The sequence below is a fragment of the Salminus brasiliensis genome, chromosome 6 (assembly GCF_030463535.1).
Source record: "Salminus brasiliensis chromosome 6, fSalBra1.hap2, whole genome shotgun sequence".
Classification (NCBI taxonomy): domain Eukaryota; kingdom Metazoa; phylum Chordata; class Actinopteri; order Characiformes; family Bryconidae; genus Salminus; species Salminus brasiliensis.
The window spans coordinates 12995280-13017653 of NC_132883.1; the positions used below are offsets into that span (position 1 = coordinate 12995280).

Sequence of the window (22374 nt, forward strand, 5' to 3'; positions counted from 1 at the left end):
GTGTGTATGAACGTGCTTGTACAAGAGCACACGGCTGTCTATCACTGTAGCTGTCCACCTCTCTCTCTTTTCTTCCTTCCCTCTCTCTCTCTCCCTCTCTCTCTCTCTCTCCCCTTTGGTCTATCTTTTCTCCTTTTGTGCTCCCTCTCTTTTTACCATTTCTATTCTTTTCCTCTCTTTCCCCCTTTTTGTTTCTTGTTCTTTTGTCTTTGTCCTGTGTGTGATCGCGCACCTTGCGGGCAGTATCTGAAGATGATGGTAAGGTACTCCCAGTATTCGGCACTAGCCCAGGCTGAAGGCTCCGTCCCGGGCATGGGCTCCCTGCTTTTGCCCCACGATCCATCCAGCCAGCCGGGGGCCAGGTCACTGGGGGTAAGAGGATAGACAGATACGTTGTTGTGTCAGAGAACATAAGAACGAACACTGTGCAGAGTACAGTAAAGAAAAAGCAGCAAAAGAAAAATAAACAAACAAACATAAGTAAATAAAAACACAGAGGAAGCAGTATAATGGTTAGTCAATTTAGTCAAATGAGTGCGGCCCTGAGGCTTGAATTAGCAACTGTTTTCATGCTTTCTTGTGTGATGACACGTCCGCCTACTATTTCTAGCACTGACACTCAAAGGAGAGACAGAAAGAGTGAGAGAGTGAAAGAGAGAAAGAGAGAGAGAATATTGACTTGTTTGTGTATGTTTTAGCGGGTATGAGTTTGCACCTTATGTGTGGTGATGCTTGAAATTGAAAGTCTGTTTTTGTGCAAAGTCTGAGTTGTGTGGGCGTGTGTGTGTGTGTGTGTGTGTGTGTGTGTGTGTTACTGGTGCGTGCATGCATCTAGTCATTTCGGCATAGGGCAAGGTTACTTTTAGGTGAGGTGTGGATGTATTTATGCCGATTGTGCTCGAACATGACCTTGACTTTCTTTTAATTAATTAAGTGATTAATTTTTTTTTTATTGCCATCTAGCACTAGACCCTTTTAGCATGAAGCGTGGTTTGGTGAAGTGAAAGTGTTTTGGCACACTGCAGTGTGGGACAACAGTTTGTCGTGCGTAAGCTTAGGTGTCGCTGAAGGACGTGAGGGAGTATAGGCTCTTCTGTATTGTTCTTAAAAAGACATATGGGTGACTGCATGGTGACAACTGAGCTGCGTGACTATTTTCCCTTGCTTCTTTGCAAATGAAGAGGGGGTAAAGGAACACTCTGTCGTCTACATTTTAATGTTATCTTCATCTGCAGCATATGGTTGATTTCCACGCAATAATTTCTAAGCATTTTTCTGTACTTATTAAAATAAGACAAAGAACCCACGCTGCACTAAAACACACTTATAAAGGAATCCAATGGGCCAGTGCTACACGTTACTCAAGTTTACACCTCATTATACATACTTTAACAATATGTGCATATTAAGTTACAGTGCCACAGAAAGTGCTGCCTTAAACAAAATCCGGGTACACACAATGTGCTTGAAATTAGCTGTCAGCGCTGCCATTTTCAGTTGGTTTCGTAATAAGACAGTGGGCTGATGTGGCGTTGCTCGTATGAGGAGCTGATTTAGGTGAGGGTGAGAGAGAGAGAGAGAGAGAGAGAGAGAGAGAGAAAGAAAGAGAGAAACAGGCAGTGTAGGGAAAGCCCTGGCAGGCTGGCGGAGTCTGTGCCGGTCGGTTCGAAGTAAATCCCTGACTTGGTGCATTAAATCGACACGAAGCTGTGGGTGTCTAATCTGTGATGGGCTCTCGTTCCGTTTCCCCACAAAACAGGATCAGCATGCCTGCCTGGAGCCCGAGCCCTTTCTCACACAAAACACGCCGCTACTGACAGTACCAAGGCTGCTCTGCCAACACACACACACTCACACATAGACACACATACACACACTGACACACTGCGATGGCATGACGTGTGTTTTGGTTTAAGAAATAGCTAAGCGGTGTTTACCAGCGGCAGCAGTTACTAAAATCCTGACTCGCAAAATCCTTGTGAGGTGTGTGCGGGTGATTCATATTGTGTTCTCCATACAAACCAGAATTATTAGTACTTCTGATGATTTGTCTTTGAAGATCCTTGAAGTTCTGAAAAAACAAATAGTAGTCATTATTAGAACAGTTTCATTTGGTGCCACAAGAAAGCACTGGTACAGTTTGTAGCCTGTTAAGGGTTTAGGGTTACTTATTTAGCTAAAAAGGGCAAAACAACCAACTAAGAGACAATCCATGTATCATAAATAATCACAAGCGATTAGCCTCTTCTTCCTCCTTCACTGTGAAAATTCATGGAAAGTAATGGAGGATTTTCTACTTTGGTGACTTTGGTCTACCAGAAAATACATCACTATATTTAAGAAATGGAAATCAGTAATACCCAAATAAAAAAAGAATAAACAATTGCTTTACAGTATGTTTATTATGTTTCTGCTGCTGGCAACCAAAAGCATCAGCACTCCTAATCTGTAATGAAATGCTTCTGTTTCAGACCACAGGTAGAGAATGTACTGGTGCTGGCTTGAAGTGTAGAACGAGCCCGGCATGGTGGTGGTGCAGTCAGCTGTGCCAGCTCCGAAAAATAAATGAATCTGCATACGCGACTCACGATTCTTGGCGAATATTTAAACGTGTTTCAGATTGTAATTAACCAGGTTAAAACAGACCATCGTTACAGTGATTAATGGCACCTTCATTAAGTGAAGCCGGATCATTTGCATACATTAGAACAGTGCGAGGCGGGAGGTAAGAGGCTATCTTGGAGTGTGCATCGTGAAGCAGAGAGACATTTTCCATCAAAATACAGCGAGCAAGCTTTCTACCCGCATTTGCTTGTATTTGGAATGCATGCAAAAGAGGGCTATATTCTTTATATATGGGGCCACTGTGTCTATCGGCATACATGTGCTGTATGTACTGCTGGCTGCCATTCACACTGAAACAGAGCCCGAAAACAGGCAATAAACTGTTCACTGCAATCTCAGCAAACGAAGCTGTTCCCTTTTTTACAGGCGCCAACCAGTGTTAAAAACGGAGAGCTGGGTGTAATTATTAGAATGAATATAGCGTCGAGAAAATCAATAAATCACCGCTAGATAATGATAATGAAGTTACGGATTTAGCTACCATTAATATACAGCGTTTGAGCAAAAAGCAGTTCACTGCTGCACCGGCTAATGGCCGCTACATTTGAACACGGTCGATGTCCTTGCCATCGTAGCTTGTGCCAAGCGCTTCAGCGACTTCTCGGAAAAAGCTGGCGAACACTGAAATGGTGTCCAATCAGGAGGAACAAATATAGTTTTTTCACCCCTTCAGAAGGACGTGACACATCAGCAGCCCGCCACACGCTGTGCTACATTGGGCGTAGCTTGATTCTCAGCACTGCTAGGCGTTCAACACAGAAAGGCAAATATTTCTGAAACAGCAGAAAGAGCCAATAATGAGAAATGAAAGCGCAGTGCCAAAGGCAATACCAACGCAGTGGCTGATTGGCCGGGCATCGCTACAGATACAAAACAAATTGCATGCAGGTTTGCAAAATTGAAAAAGTGACTTTCTGATGAGAAACACTGCATTCATTCACACACACACACACACACACATACAAACACACACACAGTCACACGCGCTCAGTGCTCTTTTACAGCTGTTCCGTCTCGGCAAACACGCAGCTTCTTTTTTTCTGCCTAACTTCATTTTTAGCCATTTTGAGGAGGTTATGATTTCCCCCCTAAACTCATTTGAAGGAGCAGAGAAGCAAACGGAGAGGTGGGGGAGTGGAGAGGGAATTGTGAAGCGATTGGCAAATGTCTGTTGGCAGCGCTCGAGATAGGCAGGGTCAGCTCTATTTCACAACAGTGATTAGCTCGGCCCATCTGCCGGGCCGGCCGGCTCCTCCTGCCGTGATTGCACTGTTTCTCTGCTTAATGTAGCCCAGGAAATTAGTTCATTTGTGCTGCTCAACCCCAGGCCCACTGATCCAAGAACAGGTGCAGCATTCTGCTGCGCACAAAGCCGGAATGAGAGTGTGCGCACGCATGTGTGTATGTGCATCTGCGTATGTGTGTGAGTGCGTGCATATAAGAGTGGCAAAGCAGCCGGTGATGCAGATTCATCAGCTGCGAAAGCATCTCAGCACAATAGCAGTAGATTGCAGTCGATCAACTTCCTGCGCAAAAACATGAACCTTTTTTACTGCCTCTGCATTTGGAAAGATGTTTCAGACAGGCCTAATAATTAGAATTTGCTTCTGCATTAACGAATATGTGTTCGTTTTATATATTTTAATTAATTTCATCCAATTTTAAATGCACTCTAGAGCAACCCATTGCAAATCAATTACTTTTTTTCAGTCAGTCTATCAGGCATCAAATGTAAACACAGCTATGCTTCAGAGTCATTGTGAAACTGCTATAGCCCTCTCAACCACAGGCTAGAAGTCCAGCCCTATTACCTGTAACTGGGCCTAACCTTCTTTGACAGACGGTGCCTCCCTTTTTTGAACGGTGTCTTGACTTGACTTGAAAAACAGCTATTAAACCTGTATGTCAAGCAGCGGTTGCTAGCACAAGCGCACTCCCACGCGCACCCTCACAAGAGCATCTGGCACCTCATAGCGCTCAGACTGCACGCAGCATGCTGCACATTGCACACGTACACGCAAGTGAAACGGCACAGGCAGAGGAAAAGGGAATCCAGAAGCATAAAATAGCATTAAAGAAGCCCCTATTATTTACAGCTCCAAGCCAAACATCAGACCTGCTTCCAAATACAATTTAAGCGTTACTGATGAATAGGCTAAAGAGAAGGATTTTGGTCTTAATTATAGCGGTCTATTTTGAGGTGGCAAATTCAGAGGGACCGCACTACAATTACAATTTTTGGAGAAGATCACGGTACTCCCTTTACCTTCAATTGCTCCCTTGAAGGCGAATAAGACTTAAGCATGCTCTGCCCTTGATGCAACGTTTGTTAGTGAAGGTTAAAAAAAAAAAACATTCAAAAACTAACCAGCAATTACTGATGCACTGCAGCCTCATCAGATCATCACGAAGTGCAGAGTAAGGACCTAATGAGATGTTTTGTCCTTCTCAAGATCATATCAGTGGCATCACCTGAGACAAAGTGGCCAGTCCACCAGCAACTTGTCGTCTCGCTTTCCAATTATGCTGAACAACAGGCGGTCGCCCTCAGGAGTGGTAAGGGGCTCCTGGAGTAGAATATGCAGGCAGGGTTTGTTTTGCTGGAGCACAAAAAGGCCCATTACATTCCTATGTACAGAAAGCAGAAACAGAATTGTAAGAAACTAACCTGCTAACCAATGTAAAGGCAGTATTATGATTATTGAGTATTATAATATTACAAAAACAAAATATTTGAAAATTTAACTACGGTTCCACTTGGTAATCATTTATGTAAGTGTGTGTGTGTTTGTGTATGTGTGTGTGTGTGTGTGTGTGTGTGTTAGAAAGAGAGATATAAAACACATGCAACACAAGGTGAAGACCCCTGCATTGGCTCTGGATGTTAGAATTGATTATAACTAATAATAAAAAAATCTATATCTATCGGTCTATATTCAGTGATTTTATATACAGCCTATATTATGTAGTATTGTTATGTATATGTATTACACATCTTTTTATACTAGAAAATTCACATTTCAGTGCCTTTTTATTGAACAGTATAACATAGTCCAGAAGAACATATTGCACTACTCTGTACACCACTACAGTGTAAACAATGCCAAATACACAAATCGGATGAAATCGAATCATATCAAGTTGGAACCAACCACTTCACAATGCACTGAATCATTTCCAAAATAATCAGAACTGAACTGTTGTGAGGTCAAAGATTTACACACTTGGTCCGTGTGTGTGTGTGTACGTCTGCAGGGCTTGCTCAGTCCCACAAACACACACTCACATACACAGAGCAGCTGAGCCAGAGCTCTGGGGGCTGTCTCTGCTGAGGCGGGGAGCAGGTGTCTCCAGCCAGGCAGAGAGAGAAGCGGAGCGGCCTGCTCCAGCCCAGGCTCAGCCCAACTCCAGCTCCACTCGCCTGAGGAAGGCAGGTGGCGCGTGGCCCCTCCACCCCTCAGCCCCTCCGACCGCACAGACGAGGACTGCTGACACCCGCCCCCCTTCCCCCGGGAATCACCAGCCTCAAAACCAGCCACCAGACCACCAGTCGGTCTAAGAGCAGTCAGCCTAGTGGACTGGAGCTTGAGCCAACTGACTCGCTTTAATTTGTCCAATGTTTGTGCTCTCACGGCGCTGGCCATAATTTGCTCGCCGCTGATGAGGACGAAAGGGGAGATGGTCAGACGCCATGAAAGAAAGCTTTGAATTAGAATGCCTTTTTTTTCTCTCTCGCCCGCTCTTTGAAAAGAAAACAAAGGCAGCGTCAGCTGAGAGAGGGGTCAGCATGGTGGATGCAGGTACCTTGACCTGGAAGTAAAAAGCCTGTGATTTCAGCAGCAGCAGGAGGGCAGTGATGGCTCCAAAAGAAAAGCTACCGCACTTCCCTCTCTCCCTGCACACACATATACACACACACCTTTAGCACACGCGCTAAAGGTCCATTCTTCATCTAGTATTTTAGGCCATGAAAGCTTTGGTGAAAATAAAGATCAAAAAGGTGAAATCAGTCAACGGTGAAAGCTTTGTGATTGGAAAAACACTTCCACAAAAACAAGCTTTTTTTGTGGACCAAAAAGTAAACAAAAGGGAATGTCTGTAAAATAAACTGTTTTCGTGGTGCCAGTAGTTTAGCATAGGTAACGCACATGACATTTTCCTTCCTAACACAGTGACTATTCACGATTAATCCAGCATCCCTGCCGTGATATTATCTGACAGATAATCTAGAGAAACTGCAGTGATGACACTATTTATGTGTTTTACACATTTTACCTTTTTTTCGGTGTGCTAAAAGAGTGCAGAGTGGTTTAAAATGAGAGCTATTGAACAGTGAAACGGGGGACGTCATTTTACCTCGGTCTGGCTAAGTACTGCAATTAGCATTTTCGCTAATAGAAGAGAAGCTGCAATGGGGCTGTGGTGGATAGAAAAGCAGTCTCTCATCAATCTCTCTCTCCTTCTCATTATTCAACCCCTAAAGATAGCATTAGCTGACTTTTGCACTTCTGACCATGGTTGCTTTGGATAACCTGTATTCCTCACTGAGAAAAACACACACTTGTCGCTCTCAGGAGAGATCGTCCACCCACAAAAAAGAACATGCTATGCTAACAGTGGGTGGATATATTCTTCAACTTTATCTGCCTGATCTGTAGCATATAATCAATTACCACAAGCAATAATCATTTCTGAGAACAGAAGAATGGCCTTTGACTCAAACAAGCTTACAGTAGAAGCCAGCCATTGACTTCCATTCTAAGTACGTTTCACAGGTTTTCTCTCCTGTGATCACATGTGGATAAAAGTGTCAAATTATTGCCTATGTATAGATACCTCAGTATGCTATAGATACCTCAGACAGAGATTAGGTTGAACAAAACTGGGGCATTACTTCATGCTTTTCAATCCTTGGCATCTCACAATGCACTCGTTCCAACTAAAATTCCTGTGCTTACATACATCCAAACAGACTGGCACGCCTTCTGCTGGAGGCTAATCGTAGCTCAGAATCAAGCGGCCATCTTACTGCTGGATTTGAACGGTTGCTATGACTCAGAGACTGGTGGTAAAGTGATAAATGTGGCCAGTGCCTGAATGATAGGCTGCACCCATGAGCTGACACGTTGACGAACGGCACCGCTTCCCCCAAATTGATAGATTCTGAGCCCATACATTTTATTGATCGGCTAATTGTTCAGGGGGGGTGGGCGGTTGGAAGAGGCTGCTTTCGTGAATAAATGATGGATGCCTGGCATGCTGGGGAAGCTGAGGAAGACCTCCGAGGCGTGGTGTTGCTTCCTGTGAGACAGTAATCGTCCTCCTCACAGCCCTGAGGAGCCGTTAGACCCTGCTAGCTCTCTCTCCTCGCATTAATAATGCATTCTCTCTAACAGCAGCATTCAGCTCTAAACGCTCCACCATAGAAGCCTGTCCAAAACATCAATAGCAGCTCAGCGAAATAACCCCCATTTGAGGCTGGGGCAAAGAACGAAGTTACGAATGATAATTAATCCTCAAGGCATTCCTTCTAGATCTACAGTGAATCTCTCTCTCTCTGTTTGTATTCCTGTCTCTCTTTCTGGTGCTACGCATTTTTGGATGGAGACAGCAAGAACAGGGATGGAGGGGGGTGTGGAGGGGGTACAGAAATACTGACGCTGCTTTTCCCTGAGCTCCGAATGACAAGGTGACAGAGGATGTACAAACAAGGAGAGATGGGCAGGAGACAGGGGAGAGGGGAAAAAAGGAGGCGGACACAGCATGGATTTCCGTTCAATTTCACCCCGGAGATCAGAATGACGTTGTAGGAGAACACAGCACACCATTACTGTGAAGCACACAAAAATAATTGTCAGAACTAAGAGAAAAAAACACTTATTTCTTCTCTGGGCATTACAGGCTAAGTATGATCATCTATCAAGTACGGAAAGTACAATGTTCTAATAGACAATTGTAGTATGCCTGTAGCAGCACTAATGACTGCCACTCTAATGCTAGTTAGGGCACAAGTGTGAGCTCCCTCCCCCTTTGAAGGGAAGCACTGCTTAAAGCCTCAGCCAGATGGACCACCGTGGTCCTCCTCGTTGCACTACAGAGCCACCGACTGGGATCAAACAAGACAAAGGCCATCCAACAGCCAAGTGTCCCAATGCCCCCACTCAGCCAACCAGCAGTCAACGCTTAGCTACAAGTCACGCATGCCACACAGCATGATAATGAATAGAAAGAAACAAGTAACACTTTTCATTCACTCTGATTAATTAATTAATTAAGAGAAGAACCTTCTTTCAAAAGCATGAGAACTCACAGACGAATGGCTGTGATACTTTATTTGGCCACCTACTATAATCCGAATGAATCAAGGCATTGAGTGTAAAAAGCAAACCATTATTATTAAATTAAATAGAAATACCAATAATACAAAATACAAGTAGGAAACAAATATACATTGTATATTATTTTAAAATATATTATCCAGGAGAAGTAAAACAAACTCTCATTCTTCTTTTTTTTCTTCTTAAAATCAATGTACAGAAATATTATTATAAGGTAAAGAAACGTTTTTTTTTTAAATGACAGAAAAAAACCCCAAAAAAAGAATATAATCCACAAACCAAAACAACAGACTAATGACAACTGACAAATAATGACAATAAGCACAATCAGGATTTTAATATAAACCCAAGAATTCTAAGCTCTTTTTCTTGTTATCTATACACTGCAGAAAACGTCTGCAGAAAAGCTCATGTGACATCTGAGAAGTGTGTGATTTGTGTAGGCTGAGGTCAGATTTGGTGGGTGTATACGCACAACGGTCTCTGTCATGAGAAATTGATGTGGGGTTGGGGGCCTACAGTAAGGAGGTGACAATTATGGAGTTGGAATCGGAAATTGCACCACATTTGTGTGTTTTGGAAAAAGGGATGGACTTTCTCGCATACTTTGAAAGTGCTGTATTGTTGGGCAGTGAAATGAGTACTGAGATGGTCAGTTTTAAATGTGGAGGCTGGAATTGATTTGGTGCTGGAGTAAGCGTGTTTTATTATCACTATTGTTGGATTTAAAATGTTCAAAATGGTAACTTGGTACAGAAGAAAACAAAACCATGTAAAAGATTATATTGCAGGTGACTTGTTGTTTGTTTCACACAGTATGAAGGGTAGCTAATGTTGCCGAATCATGTTCGAAAAATAAAACGTACAAAATGGAGCTATATAGTTTTGATGCGACAGCAACAAAATGAACAATATATGTATATATGTATGCCATGGAGTAAGGCATATTGTCAGGGTTAATGCAAGTTCATATTATGTTTCGTACAATTCAGATGTTAATGAAAGAAGTAAAGTACCACTGAATCAGATGGCACCGACTAGCTTAGTGCCCCTCCTGTTTCTCATGAAAAATAGCTAAGATTGGCCCACTGTTAGTCTGAGTCGGATTGGTGTGGGAGCCTCCCTGGATGAGGAGCAGTCTGAACAGGGCCAGGCCAGCAGGTGGGCTCTGACACATCCAATACGGTAAAGGCTCATCATCATAAGAGACACCGGCGGCTGCATGGGGCCGAGGTGAGAGAGGGTGCATGTTTACAAAACAGCACCAGGAGAGGAACGGCAGGTGGCTTAGTGGTTGGGGCCACTGATTAGCAACAGTAGGACTGCTGTTTTATATCATGGATGTAATAGGAAGTTGGTCCTGGAGGGATGCAGGCTCTAAGGTCTTTTCCCCCTCGCTGTAAAAACTGACATTCTGCCCTTGAGAGGGGCACTCAGCTTCAACTTGCTCTACAAGTACTCCAAAATATCACTCTAAATATCACTCTCCTTTCGGAGCGTCCTCTTCAGTTGATCGCTTTAAAAATGTGAGGCAGGTTCTCAATAGTCCTTCTTAAAGTTAAAAAAAAAAGATCCAATTGAAAAAATACAGGCCTTATGATTCTTCTGTAATTCTTGACATTAAATTAATTTTATTAGAAATTATATTAATTATAATGAAATAAGCGCCATTTTACCAATGCATTATTTATTAATTTAGCAATATGTTTTAAAACACCATGTACAGTGACAAGAATTCCTTATACAGATTCTTATCCTTATTCTTATTCTTATACAGAATATGATATCTCCTATAAAAAGATTTCTCATCAGTGGCCCCAATCAATGCATGGATTTATTAAATTCTGCCACCAGCACACCTCATTTAACTGAGGTATTGATTAGCAAAAACAGGTTAGTAAAATAGGTGGCCTATTTTAATAGGTAATAAAAATAGGTTGCCAAGAGTAGAACTTCTTAAAAGAAAACTGTGACACCTTAAGCCACTGCTTGTATGCTTGTGTTTTTGGTAAATTTAAAACAAATATGTATTACTGCCAAGATAAACAGCTTGTGAATTCTGAAGTTTATAGCTGCCTAAAACCTTTGCACAGCGCCGTCTATAATATGCTATTACACATTAGTTACAATTGTAAGCAGACGTTTGGTCATCCCTGTTGAAATTGTGTAATTTGTTGATTGTCTAAGTAAAAATTAATTCTCTACAAGAAGCATACATACATATGGTATTTTCTGCTATTTTTATCTGTTCTGAATTTAACAAATTTAGTTTTTTTAAAACTACAATTACATAACGTTAGCAGTGGTGCTTAAACTACACCTGACTGTACATAGTCATAGATAATAATAAGGATGTCTTCACTCAAAACCTGTAAAATAGTAAACATAATTTTTTACAAATATATGATCACCACTTATGACTAAGATTATATATTTCCAAAACAAGAGCGTCACACACACACACACACACACACACACACACACATACATACACACACACTGCATTTCACTTTCTACAGGAAAGTCAACAAAACTTGGAAAATGCTCTGTGACGAACCAAGGACATTTTTGGAGAGGTTTAAAAAAAAGAGAGAGGCGGCTTTAACACAATCGCGTTGACACCTTGAGAGGAGTCTACACTTTGCCATCTTAAAATAAACCTGCGATGACTGAGGGTGAAAATTGAGAGGAAAGGTATGCACTTACAGGAGAGATTTCGCTGAGTTGAAACAATTATCACCATGTCTCTCGCATGTTTCAGCACGTCGCCCTCCAGCGAGAGGGTTCTGAAATATAGCACAATTCTCGTTAGGAGTGCTGGTGGAAGCCAGGCAATCTCCATACACAATTTTGGATACATGTCTGAGTGGATGTGAAATTTGTTCGGTGCAAACAGAGTTGTGGCTTAAAACAAACCATACACAAGAGTCAATGAATTGACAGAAACTGACAGTTGAAAAAACGATTATAGTGTGTGTGTTGTATGTGCGCAAGTGTGTGCATGTGTGTGAACGTGTATGTGCATGTGTAGCTGGGCAGGATGGGGCAGGCAAGGTTCAATGTAATTAGTCAGATTGAGGGCTGAAATGAGGCAGTGTGAGAGGAGGCAGGGGCCAGGAGTGTGTGTGTGTGCTTGTCTGTGTGTGTGTATGTGCTGGGATGCTTTAATTGGAGCTCAGTGGCTGGTGAGGATCAGAGGTACTCCAGAAACAAAAGAGCAGAGAGAGGGAGAGAGACAGAGAGAGGGAGAGAGATAGAGAGAGAGAGAGGTGGCCATGCCGCGTGGTTGCCAGTGTGTATGTGTGTGTGTTAGTGTGCTTGACTGTGCGGGCGGACAATCACTAAATGACATTTTACATGTTCAGCCGTGGCTCAAACAGTAGATCAAAACAGGCCCTTCTTAAGAGAATATAATGTCCCTATTAAAGTAAAGTAGACAATGTTATTCTTTTTATTATTTGAAAAAAGGCATATCATAGCTATACCAGAATATGCCTTAATTCCTCAAAACAAAGGAAAATATAGTTGAAAAATCAGCTAGTTTGGCGCTGCACATAAAAGGCCTTTTTTACAGGATGCAAATAAATCAATTAGCCAGCTTGTTAGCTCATCATTCAATTTGCAGGCCCCTTCTGCTTTAATGGCTTTTTGACAGCTGATAAATGATGTCATTTACATTAGCTGGCCTGTTTTAAGGCTGTTCAGATTGTGGACGGATGAATCGTGCAGCAGACGCACACAATACCTTTATAATTATATAGCGAATCAGGCAAAACGGCCGGCAAACCAACAGGATTCAGTGAGAGAAGAAAACTGCTCCATTAGTTTGTGTGCATTTAACAGTGGTCCACTTCATTCGAATGAAGAATAAATGGATTCAGTTATGAGTGCAGAAATGTGTGAGCACACACACATACAGAAATACACACTAACCTTTGCGGTAGATGGCAGGGACCACTCAAGTCGCAGCTTCCTTCTCAGAGCCTCCATGTTCTGAAGCCGGAGCCTCCAGCATGGACTGCATGCCATCCTAATCCCTCAGACCATCTTCCTCCATCTGTCCTCACTCTGCCACTGGTCAAACACACGCAGAGAGAGGAACACACTGCTCGCATGATTCATACTGGTCGCCTTCCTTCGCCGGCTTCGGCTCATGTATCGCCTGCTTCAAGTGCATGCTGTCGCAGTTCAGTCAGTAATGTAGAGGAATCAAAGTCATTTAATGGAAATGCCTCAGACTGGATGGTTTTACAAACAGAAAATGGTTGCAGTATTCTTGGTCGCAAGGCTGAAAATGAGTGAAAAAGAGGAGTTTTCTGTATGTTTCAGAACAGACATCTTTCTACTTTTCAAGTAGAAAAAAATCAAACACTGAATTTACTTAATTCAAAACTAATGTGTGCATGGTTAAAATACTTTACATTAACACAATTTTGCTATTATTCATGTGGTAATTGTGCTGTGGTCACTCTGAAATAATAATTTATTAATGCAGAAATGATGTATGCATTTGTAATATATTTTACAAAGGGTCGGAAAAGTCAATGGAAATTGTACTAAAGTGCAAATATGGATCCTGAATCACAATTTTGATGCATGGACACAAATATAGAAAGAGTATCTACAATCAAGTATGATATATAACATAACATATATATGTTATAATATGTATGTTATTATAAGAAATTATGTTAACTATTTACAGGTACAATTTTGAGTGAACAGATCCTTACTGTTATCTATGACTACATACAGTCAAATGTAGTTTGAGCACCACTGCTTGCATGTTATGTTGCTTTTCCAAGTGTAAATGGATTCAAATGCTTTACACAGAACACACTTCAGTACTTTTTAATACTTTAATAATAATTTAATTGTGTGTGTGTTTGTATATATATTTATTTTTTTGGGGGGGGGGGGTTATATTAATCCAAATTTAATTTTAGATTAATGTCAGAAAGTGAAAAACAATTAAAGTGAAAACAACTAATGGGTAGTACTTGTTCTAAAACAAAGTTAAATTGGCGCCGCAGAGCTAAAATGTTGGTAGAATCATTTTACACTGAATTTGACTGCATGTGTAATAATAACAAATAATAAATTAAAATATGCAGAAACTGATTGACATTTAATGTTCTACATTAAACTATATTGAGTAAAAAAGTTTTTTTTCCTCCTGAAAATGTAATTATGTAATAGTACAAGTGGGGCTTGGAACCAGCATTCAAAGAACCTCTAATCAACATAATCTTGCCCATGTTTATTATTATAATTTAAATTGTTTTCAAAATATGTTTCCTTCCTGTTAGTGTTTATTTACTGTCCCATACTATCTATTTACCAGCCATGTACTGATACACATTTGCATCAAGTATATTCAACACACTCCTTTTTTCAGTGCTTGAAAAAAAATAATTAAAGAATTGGTGAATAAAACGTGCATAGGTTAGTCTAGAAGTCTATGGAAGTGCTTCACAAGCTCAAAGCCCTGTGGATAGTCCACATTTTTGCTCAAACCCATCTTGCACCACATAAGGATAGCACAAAAATTTGGACTGTCTGGGAGGGCCCTGAGAACTGGTTTGAGAGCCACTGATGTGTGGAGTAGAGCATGGGCACAGCAAAAGCTTTATACAGCATTTGAAACACCAGCTGCCCTTTGATTGCGAGCAGTGGACCAATGGTAATGGTCCAACATGACTTGTTGCATTACATGAGAAGTTAAATGTTTTCTTTGGTCTCTACTGCAAATTTACTATTTTGGAGATCGCAGCAACGATATAGAACATTGGGGAATTGTAAATCTGGTACCCATAAACCTCCACATATACAGTGCCCTCTCCTGCTAACTAAACCTAAACAAATCAGTCACTGCAATGCCTTAAACACTCCAGCACCAGGACCACATCTTTGCTGCTGTTGTTTGTGTCTCAAACAAGATTTCGACGTACACTCTCACACCTCATAAATATTTCACAGCCGCTGTTCTGACGAGCCACGGCACTTTGCGAAGGGAGGTCATAGGTGAAGAGGAGAGAGAAGGAGAGAGTAAGAGAGCTTGAAAGAGAGGGAGAGGATACTCTAATTCAGTGGACCAAGCTTTCCTCAATCCATCCCTCCATCACAGACAGGGGGGAGCGGCGCCCAGAGCTTCCATTTCTAGCTGGCTCCTCTCTCCAGCAGGCCGCTGAGCACCGGTAGCAGTCATTAGCAGGCTACTCAGCACGTATTGAGAAGTGGAGAGCATCCGTGCTCGCTCTGCTTTGGGTTAACAGCGCTGCAGAGTTTGGAGGCAGTGGAGAGGCGCTATGATAGCTCCCATCAGTGGCTGGCAGACTGCAGATTGGTGAACTCACACAGAGGTTAATGGACTAACTCAAGTTTGTCTGCGCTGTGATGAGAGGGGCCCTTGTATAATTGAATCAAGCCTTCATGTGAATGAAGCCACAAGCAGGTTCTCTCACTTTGTATCTCCCTCTCTCTCTCTTTCTCTTTCTCTCTGTTTAGGAGTGATTAGTGATCTGAATTAATGTATTGTTGGGAGGCAGATAAGTGATGCATTTTGTAGCACAATGCCATGCAGAAGCTACAAAAATAATGCATATTAATGCACAGTGTTGTAAAGGAACCTACATACAGTACATACATAGTAATGGCAGTAAAAATACCTAATGCTGATATGAAATGTGTGAGTGTCTGTGTGAGGCATCTTTAATAGGTATACATAGAACCATTTTAGCCATAATAGTGTCATAGCTTACCCTGTAGATTTTTTTTATGGATTCGATGTGGATGCTAAAAAATCTATTTGCTTGCTTAATGCATCTGCTAATTTATTCAATAGCAGTGGTGGTATAAGTATAAGTATAAGACTCAGGTGCTTGAGTGAAAGTAGAGTGAGTAAATTACTCTAGTAAAAGTGGGAGTCTATTTATATTTCTAAGTTTATTAAGTTTATTTATAAGTCTATTTATATTTCTCCTTAAGTTAAAGTACAAAGTACTGGGCATAAAAAGTAAAAGTATCTAGTAATTGTACATATTTATACTTTTACCATTTTTTAAATGAATTGTAATTTCTATTACACATGAAAAATGCCATTTGTAACATAGGGAAATCTGTCACTTTTGCATGCTACAGTTGATGACTTGTTCATCTTACAACTCTACAGCAACTATTAAAAGAATATGTGTACAGAACTGTGTAAAAGATACTGAAGTGTGAAGCCCCTTGCAGTTTAAGGGGCTTGGTTTAGAAGTAATTCAGCTCTTAATTTGGTATGATTTACAAGAACCATCAGGATAATCCTGATCAGCATTACAGGCAATGTAACCCAAATAACCATGCAGTAGCTACTAACCTGAGAATGTATGCAAAATTTGGGTTTCCCAAGGTCACGAACACGTGTGGGAGGCTGGTGTGTCCACCGAGAAATCTGTTTCATATTTAACACGGCTGCTGGACCGTCATGCCAACACTCATTCTCATCAAACTGCCTGAGCAGCACCAGGGGATCACACTTTGTTTCTGCAGGTACAGAGAAAGTGCAGGGACGGTAAGAGCAGGTTTTGGAGGTTCAAGCTTTAGCTTTACTTTTAAACCATTTTAAAGCCCCATATCTCAAAATGTTATTTTTTCATATAAAATAATCTGCATAAACATAAATAAAAATATGCCACATACTACCCAGTCTGTATAGCCTATATATAGAAACTAAGCTGTTTGAGCTCACTTTGTGTTGGTAATGTCACAAATATTAAAGTGTTTCCATATCTGCCTATTCAGCCAACAGCAGGTTAGCTTCGTCTATTCTTGTTGAGGTTATAAGCAGTGGTTCAGTCTGGACTTCTTCTTGGAATAAGGCAGAATACTGGGCAGTCAATTAGAACAGATGCCATTTGCATATATCGGCCTTGAAGCAGCTGTTACAAACAGTCATATAAAACCCCATATAAAAGTCAGAAGTTGACATAGGAGAAAAAGAAATTCAGTACTTTGAGTAAATGTAGCATATGGGTGCTTTAATTCGTTCACAAACTCACCTGCAACCCTGAAATGTCATCTGTAATGAAGGCAAAGCGTCGTGGTCTCTTTGTCCATCTCCAAACTGCCTCCATTACTTTCCCGCCATATAAAACTCCCATGTGGTCTGCGCTCTGCGCATGCGCACACGTCTTCCTACCCACGTGCGGCCGTTGGTCGCAGTAGGCTGTGCGCGAGTGGCTGTGATACACACCGCGTTTCTAACATATTATTAATAGCCTGACCCCAACGGCTGTGACATGCTCTCTCTGTATGTCTGTAAGGAGGCAGGTAGGACCTTGTTGTGAGGTGCTCGAAGAGCTCGCATGGGGCTCGCGCTCATTACGGATGCAAGTCGCGTGCAGCTGCGAAACAACAGCGACACGCGGCTCGAACGGAGAGAGCGGGAAACGGAGAAAGACCGAAGGATGTGTGAGGATGCCTTACGGGCCCCCCCCCCTACACTTAGCTGTCATGGTAGCCATAAATAGACAGTTTGACGTCTGCCACAGGAACGGAAAGGGAAAAAACGAGCACCTGCAAACAGGTGTTGTGGGACATCAGGTCATGTGGGACAGTGTGTCATACAGTCCCTGAATGACAAAGCCATTTCTGCACTTTAATTAGCCTATTTGCACCGTTTACTTTTAATAGCTTGCACCAATAGGCCTTGATCACGTACACACCTGGAGCCGTCCCTAATAAAAGGCCCTCATTAAAGTAAACTTGAAGCCGCAGATTTAAATAGGAGCCTTTTAAATTATGCAAAAGAGAGAACACAGCTACTTTAAGCGCACGGTGTGTTAGCTACATCTCTTCGCTGTATCATGGTTTGCCTCCAAATCATTGCAGGCACGCGGCACGTGGCCGTCGCGTGAACTTAGGGACGCTCTCGTGCACGCGCCCTCACTGAAGTCCAAAAACGCTCCACCTGCCACGAGCGACAAAACGGTCCAAAGAGGGGCGTCGACCAAGCGCGAGAGAGAGGCAGCAGCGGTTTTTCCTCCCCACAGGCGCGTGCAGTCCTCTACCGACGCTGATAGCCTTTTCCCACCCGTTTTCAGACAAAGCCCGCCCGTTTGCGTTGTGATTGGCTGGTGTTCTACACTCACGAGTCCGCAAATCACAGCACAGAAGGGTGGGACTTGTTGAAATGCTGAGGCGTACTGGTGTGTGTGAGCCAACAGCCAATCATAACACTGAAGGGCGGGTCTTGTCTGAAAACGGGTGTGGAAAACAGAGCGCTTGCAAACCTGCCCTTGCGTGCCCACGCTCAGCCAATCAGATTTCGCACGAGACCGCCGCTGCGCTCCATAAATGGTCCGAAGGAAATGGGATGCTCGCACTAGCTTTACCGATACGAGCGAGGCTGAGATCGTTTTGGGTTTTTTAGGTTGGTTTTTTTTCCGTTCATTTTTAAACCGTTTCGTTTCTCGTTCGTTTCCCTTTTTTCTCGCGTTCAGGAGAGGGAAGGAGAAACGCCGCCTGTCGCTACGCCTCTCACGGTTTACTGTCCGACAGCTCTGTCGCCGTCGTCGCTGCTCTCTCACACCTCGCCGTGGCGTTTAGGTTGCCTGAAGAGAACAGCCAAGTGTCGACGGCTCCCCTTGTTTTTCTGCTCGTCTCACCTCAGAAACGAGAATGGTCATGGTGAGTAATGTGGCCTGAGTGGTTTTGTTTTAGGACATGTGGCTAGTGGGCCACTGTGGGCAGACCCACTGTGGTATAAATAGAGATACACGTACCTACCGAATATTTATATATGTAGCTAGCTATATCTCGCATAAATAAGGCTCCGTTTACCTCAGAAAGTTTACTCTCGTTTTTTCGTGGAAGCATCTCCACGAGGGACGTGTGAGGGACGAGGGCAGAATATAGCGCAGGCTTGCTCTCTCAGGTGTGCATCTCCTCAGGAATGGTCAGTGTGTGTGCATGTGTATGTGTGTGTGTATGTGTGTGTGTTGCCAGTTGTACAAAAAGCAGGTGTGGTGAGATGCTGGTGCTGGAGCACGCGCGTGATGTTACTACTCCGGATTCCCGGGTCCACACCGGACAGCACAGGTTGCATTTCCACGTTGACTTTAATACTCCTTACTCAGACTAAGGCGCTGCACTGGGGACTTCGTTATCACTAAAGAGCTCGAGCTCACACTTGCATTTGAATGAAAGGTAGCAGGCTAGAACATGCACCAGCTGTCCGGTGTGGCATCAGTTGTATTTGGCTGATTTTCTACATATCAGTGTAGTTAACGTGATTCTAGATATGATACTAGAAAACAAGCCTTGTGTTATTTATCTGTTATAAATGTTGCTAATATCCTGAGACATTTATTTGACATTACTTCTAGTCTACTTTAATAATACTGTAAAACAACAGGGTGGCCTTTAATAAATGTTTTCCAGCATTATGTAAATTTTAATCATTTCAGGCTTGTAGGGGGTGGGGGGCCAAAAAAAAAAACATCCTGCTGAAATCAGTGCCTGCCTTTTAGTGCTTTTAGTGTGCATGCATTAGTGGTTAATTTATGTACCCAGTGCTGTGCAGGCATCCTATCAGCGTAGTGCCTGTAAGTGCAATCTCTCATTGCGCTCACTCAAGCACGGACCTCAGCAGCGATTGATTGCTTTTGCTGGTATGGAAGGAAGGCAGGAAGGACAGAAAGGGAGGTGGAGGGGAGGGGGGGGGTGCCTTTCTTTAGCTAAGACAGCATCAGTGCTCCTCCTCGTCTGCCAGGCTGCCAGAGCGAAGGTGTTAATTTTTACAGGGGCGGGGAGGGGAACGCAGATGACGGGCAGCCAAGGCAGCCAATGAGAGCGCAGGGGGAGGAGGGGGCTGCTGGTGACCTCACCAATGAGGAGGGAGCGAGGGGAGCGGGGGGCTGCAGCATTTGGCTCATGCCGAAGCCTGTGCATTCACAAGCAGCTGCGCTCCGAGGAGGAATGCCCACTCTCTCTCGCGCTGGCCGCACGCTGCCTTGCCACCGCTGAGACACATACAGAGAGAGAGGGAGAGAGAGGACGAGAGACAGGGAGAGAGGACTCAGAGACACAGAGAGAGAGCGCGCGAGAGAGAGAGGGGACATTCGCACAGCTGTGGGAGAGAACTGTGCTCGCTGGCTCACAAATGGAGTGGAATGGGTTTAAAATGGTAAGGATGCTGCAGTGATTTTTGTCTGGGGTGTGTGTATATGTGTGTGTGTCTATGAGTGTGTGTTTTTTTGCCCTTGCCGTATTTCATTGCTTGCAGCTGCAGTGCCTGCACTAGAGAGTCTACCGCTTCCTCCTTCTCTCTCTTCTTTCTCTCTGAGTGTCTCCTTTCTCCTACGCTTCAATTTCAATCCAGCCGGATGGTCTTCACCTCTTTACCAGAAGGCGCATTCGGGCTGTAGGAATGGGAAGAAGGGTGGAACGAGGCTAGGAGAGGAGAAGGAGGCGAAGGGGAAGTGGAAGAGAGGAGGGGAAGGGACAGGAGCGGCATGACGGATGAGGGGCTGCGGTGTGTGTTGCCAGGTTTTAAAACCTGTTTTACGACCAAGGAGGCGTGCAGAATCTTAATGAACACCTTTAGATTAGCGCATGTCTTTGTTCCGCTTCTACTCTCTCTCTGTACAGCTTGTGGGTTCTATGTCGCAGGTTTACGGATCGTTTTCAAATCGGCACCTGTCTAGGTTTCCTAATGTGTAGGATTCTAATGTGTCTAATGTCTCCCACTTATTTTGGCTCATGGGAATGTGCAGGAGTACGCTGGTGGCAGTGCCGGATGCGGATGCAGGGCATTGCATAACTGCATGGCAGTGTGCATTCTGAAGCATAAGTTTGTAAATGAGTGGGAGTGACCCAGTATGGGAGAGCGAGTGAGTGAGTGCGTGTGTTTACTTCAGCAAATGTGTTGGTGTTAACGTTTAAAATATGCATATCTCTTTGTGTAAACACTTGAGAATCACGGGCCATTTCTAATATTATGGCGTGCGTAAAGACTACAGCCGTAGTAATAGGACAGGCTGCAGTCTGCATGCTTTGTGTGTGTGTGTGTGTGTGTGTGTGGTGTGTGAATCCATTGTTGACTAAAGGCTCAGAGTCTGCCTTTCCCGACTGTCACCAGGCTAGTGGGAGACTGTGCCTGCCAGGAACGAACTCACCCCACAAGGGAGAGGGAGCCAAAGAGGGAGGGAGGGACAGGGACAAAGCTGACAAAAGTACTACTCCTGTATTATATATTATCAGCATCTGTAATGATGTTAAAAGTAGCAGGGCTGAGTAACTGCCCAGTCGCTGGTGCCTAATATTGTCTGCGCGCAATTTTTTTAACAGAATCACACGACTGTCAAACACTAGACAGCATCTGAGCAGGTTTTAAAATGGTGTCCTCCTCCACTGCTTAGGGAATTCTACAGCTTGGCTATTTGCATCCAAAATGTGGGCAGCATTATTCATTTTGCAGGCAAATGTTGACTGTTTGTGTGTATGTGTGTGTGGGGGCTTTAACATGCAATCAAAATGCTAATTGAAAAGAGAGAGACTCCCAGCAAAGGGTTCTGCCGTACCTTATGATATCTATCTTCTTATATACGAGTGTGTGTGTGTGCGTGTGAGTAAGAGACAGAGTCAGAAATGCAGTAGAGTAGTGAGGGGGCTTGTCCGTCAGTGAGTGCTGAAGGATTCAGGGAGTGTAGCGGTAGTGAGAGAGAGAGAGAGAGAGAGAGAGAGAGAGAGAGAGACTTCCTACATGTTTTAAATTCTGAATTGATTAGCACGCCTCCTCCACCTCCTCCGCAGCGCCCTGTCACAGGAGGAGCCGCCACTGACCACCGAGCACAGTCCATCCACCTTCTTCTCTCTCTTTGCCATCCCTTCTCTTTTTCTCTGTTAACTTCTCCTCTTTTCTCTTCGCCTCTTTTCTCCTCCACTTTTTTCTCTTTTCATCTCCTTCCTACTCCTCTTCTGTCCTCCTCCCTGCCCTCTCCTCTTCTGCCCTCTGTTCTCCTCCTGTCTTCTCCTCCTGTACGCAAGCCACGCCACTCTACTCCAGAGCTTTTCTCCTTTGTTGTCCAGCTCCAAGGTTGCATATCAATGCTAATAAGTCTGTGGCTAGACTGAATATTAAGAGGCAGAGTATCAGGGCGCAGGTGGGTAGCAGGGAGCTAGAGAGATGGCGAGAAAGAGAAAGAGAGAGAGAGACTGACCGCTGCGCTCCTAGGGCCGAGCAGCAGGGGTGAGAAAATAGCCCCAGGATGTGTGATGGCTGGGTGGAAGAGTTTGCACCCCTCTCTCCACATAGCGTGACTACACATGACAGTGGACTGACACAGGAGCCCGCTTGATCTATCTGAGAGTGAGGAGATGGTAGAGAGGGAGCAAAAAAGAAAACAAAAAAAAGAAAGAGGAGTGA

At 43.4% G+C, this 22374-nt stretch overlaps 1 protein-coding gene across 8 annotated transcripts in view; it reads left to right on the forward strand.

Moving 5' to 3' along the window:
* elavl4 (ELAV like neuron-specific RNA binding protein 4) overlaps nt 1-22374 on the forward strand; it is an 85968-nt gene that overhangs the window by 1113 nt on the left and 62481 nt on the right. For 4 of the 8 annotated variants that reach the window (XM_072681651.1, XM_072681653.1, XM_072681652.1 and 1 more), the window contains one exon: nt 244-372. The exons of 1 other annotated variant lie outside the window; for it this stretch is intronic. In XM_072681651.1, the coding sequence (XP_072537752.1) occupies nt 244-372 (129 nt within the window). Of the gene's footprint in view, nt 1-243; nt 373-18322; nt 18636-19885; nt 20134-22374 lie in introns of those variants that run through there. 3 more of the 8 variants (XM_072681657.1, XM_072681658.1, XM_072681656.1) reach the window with 3 other exon arrangements.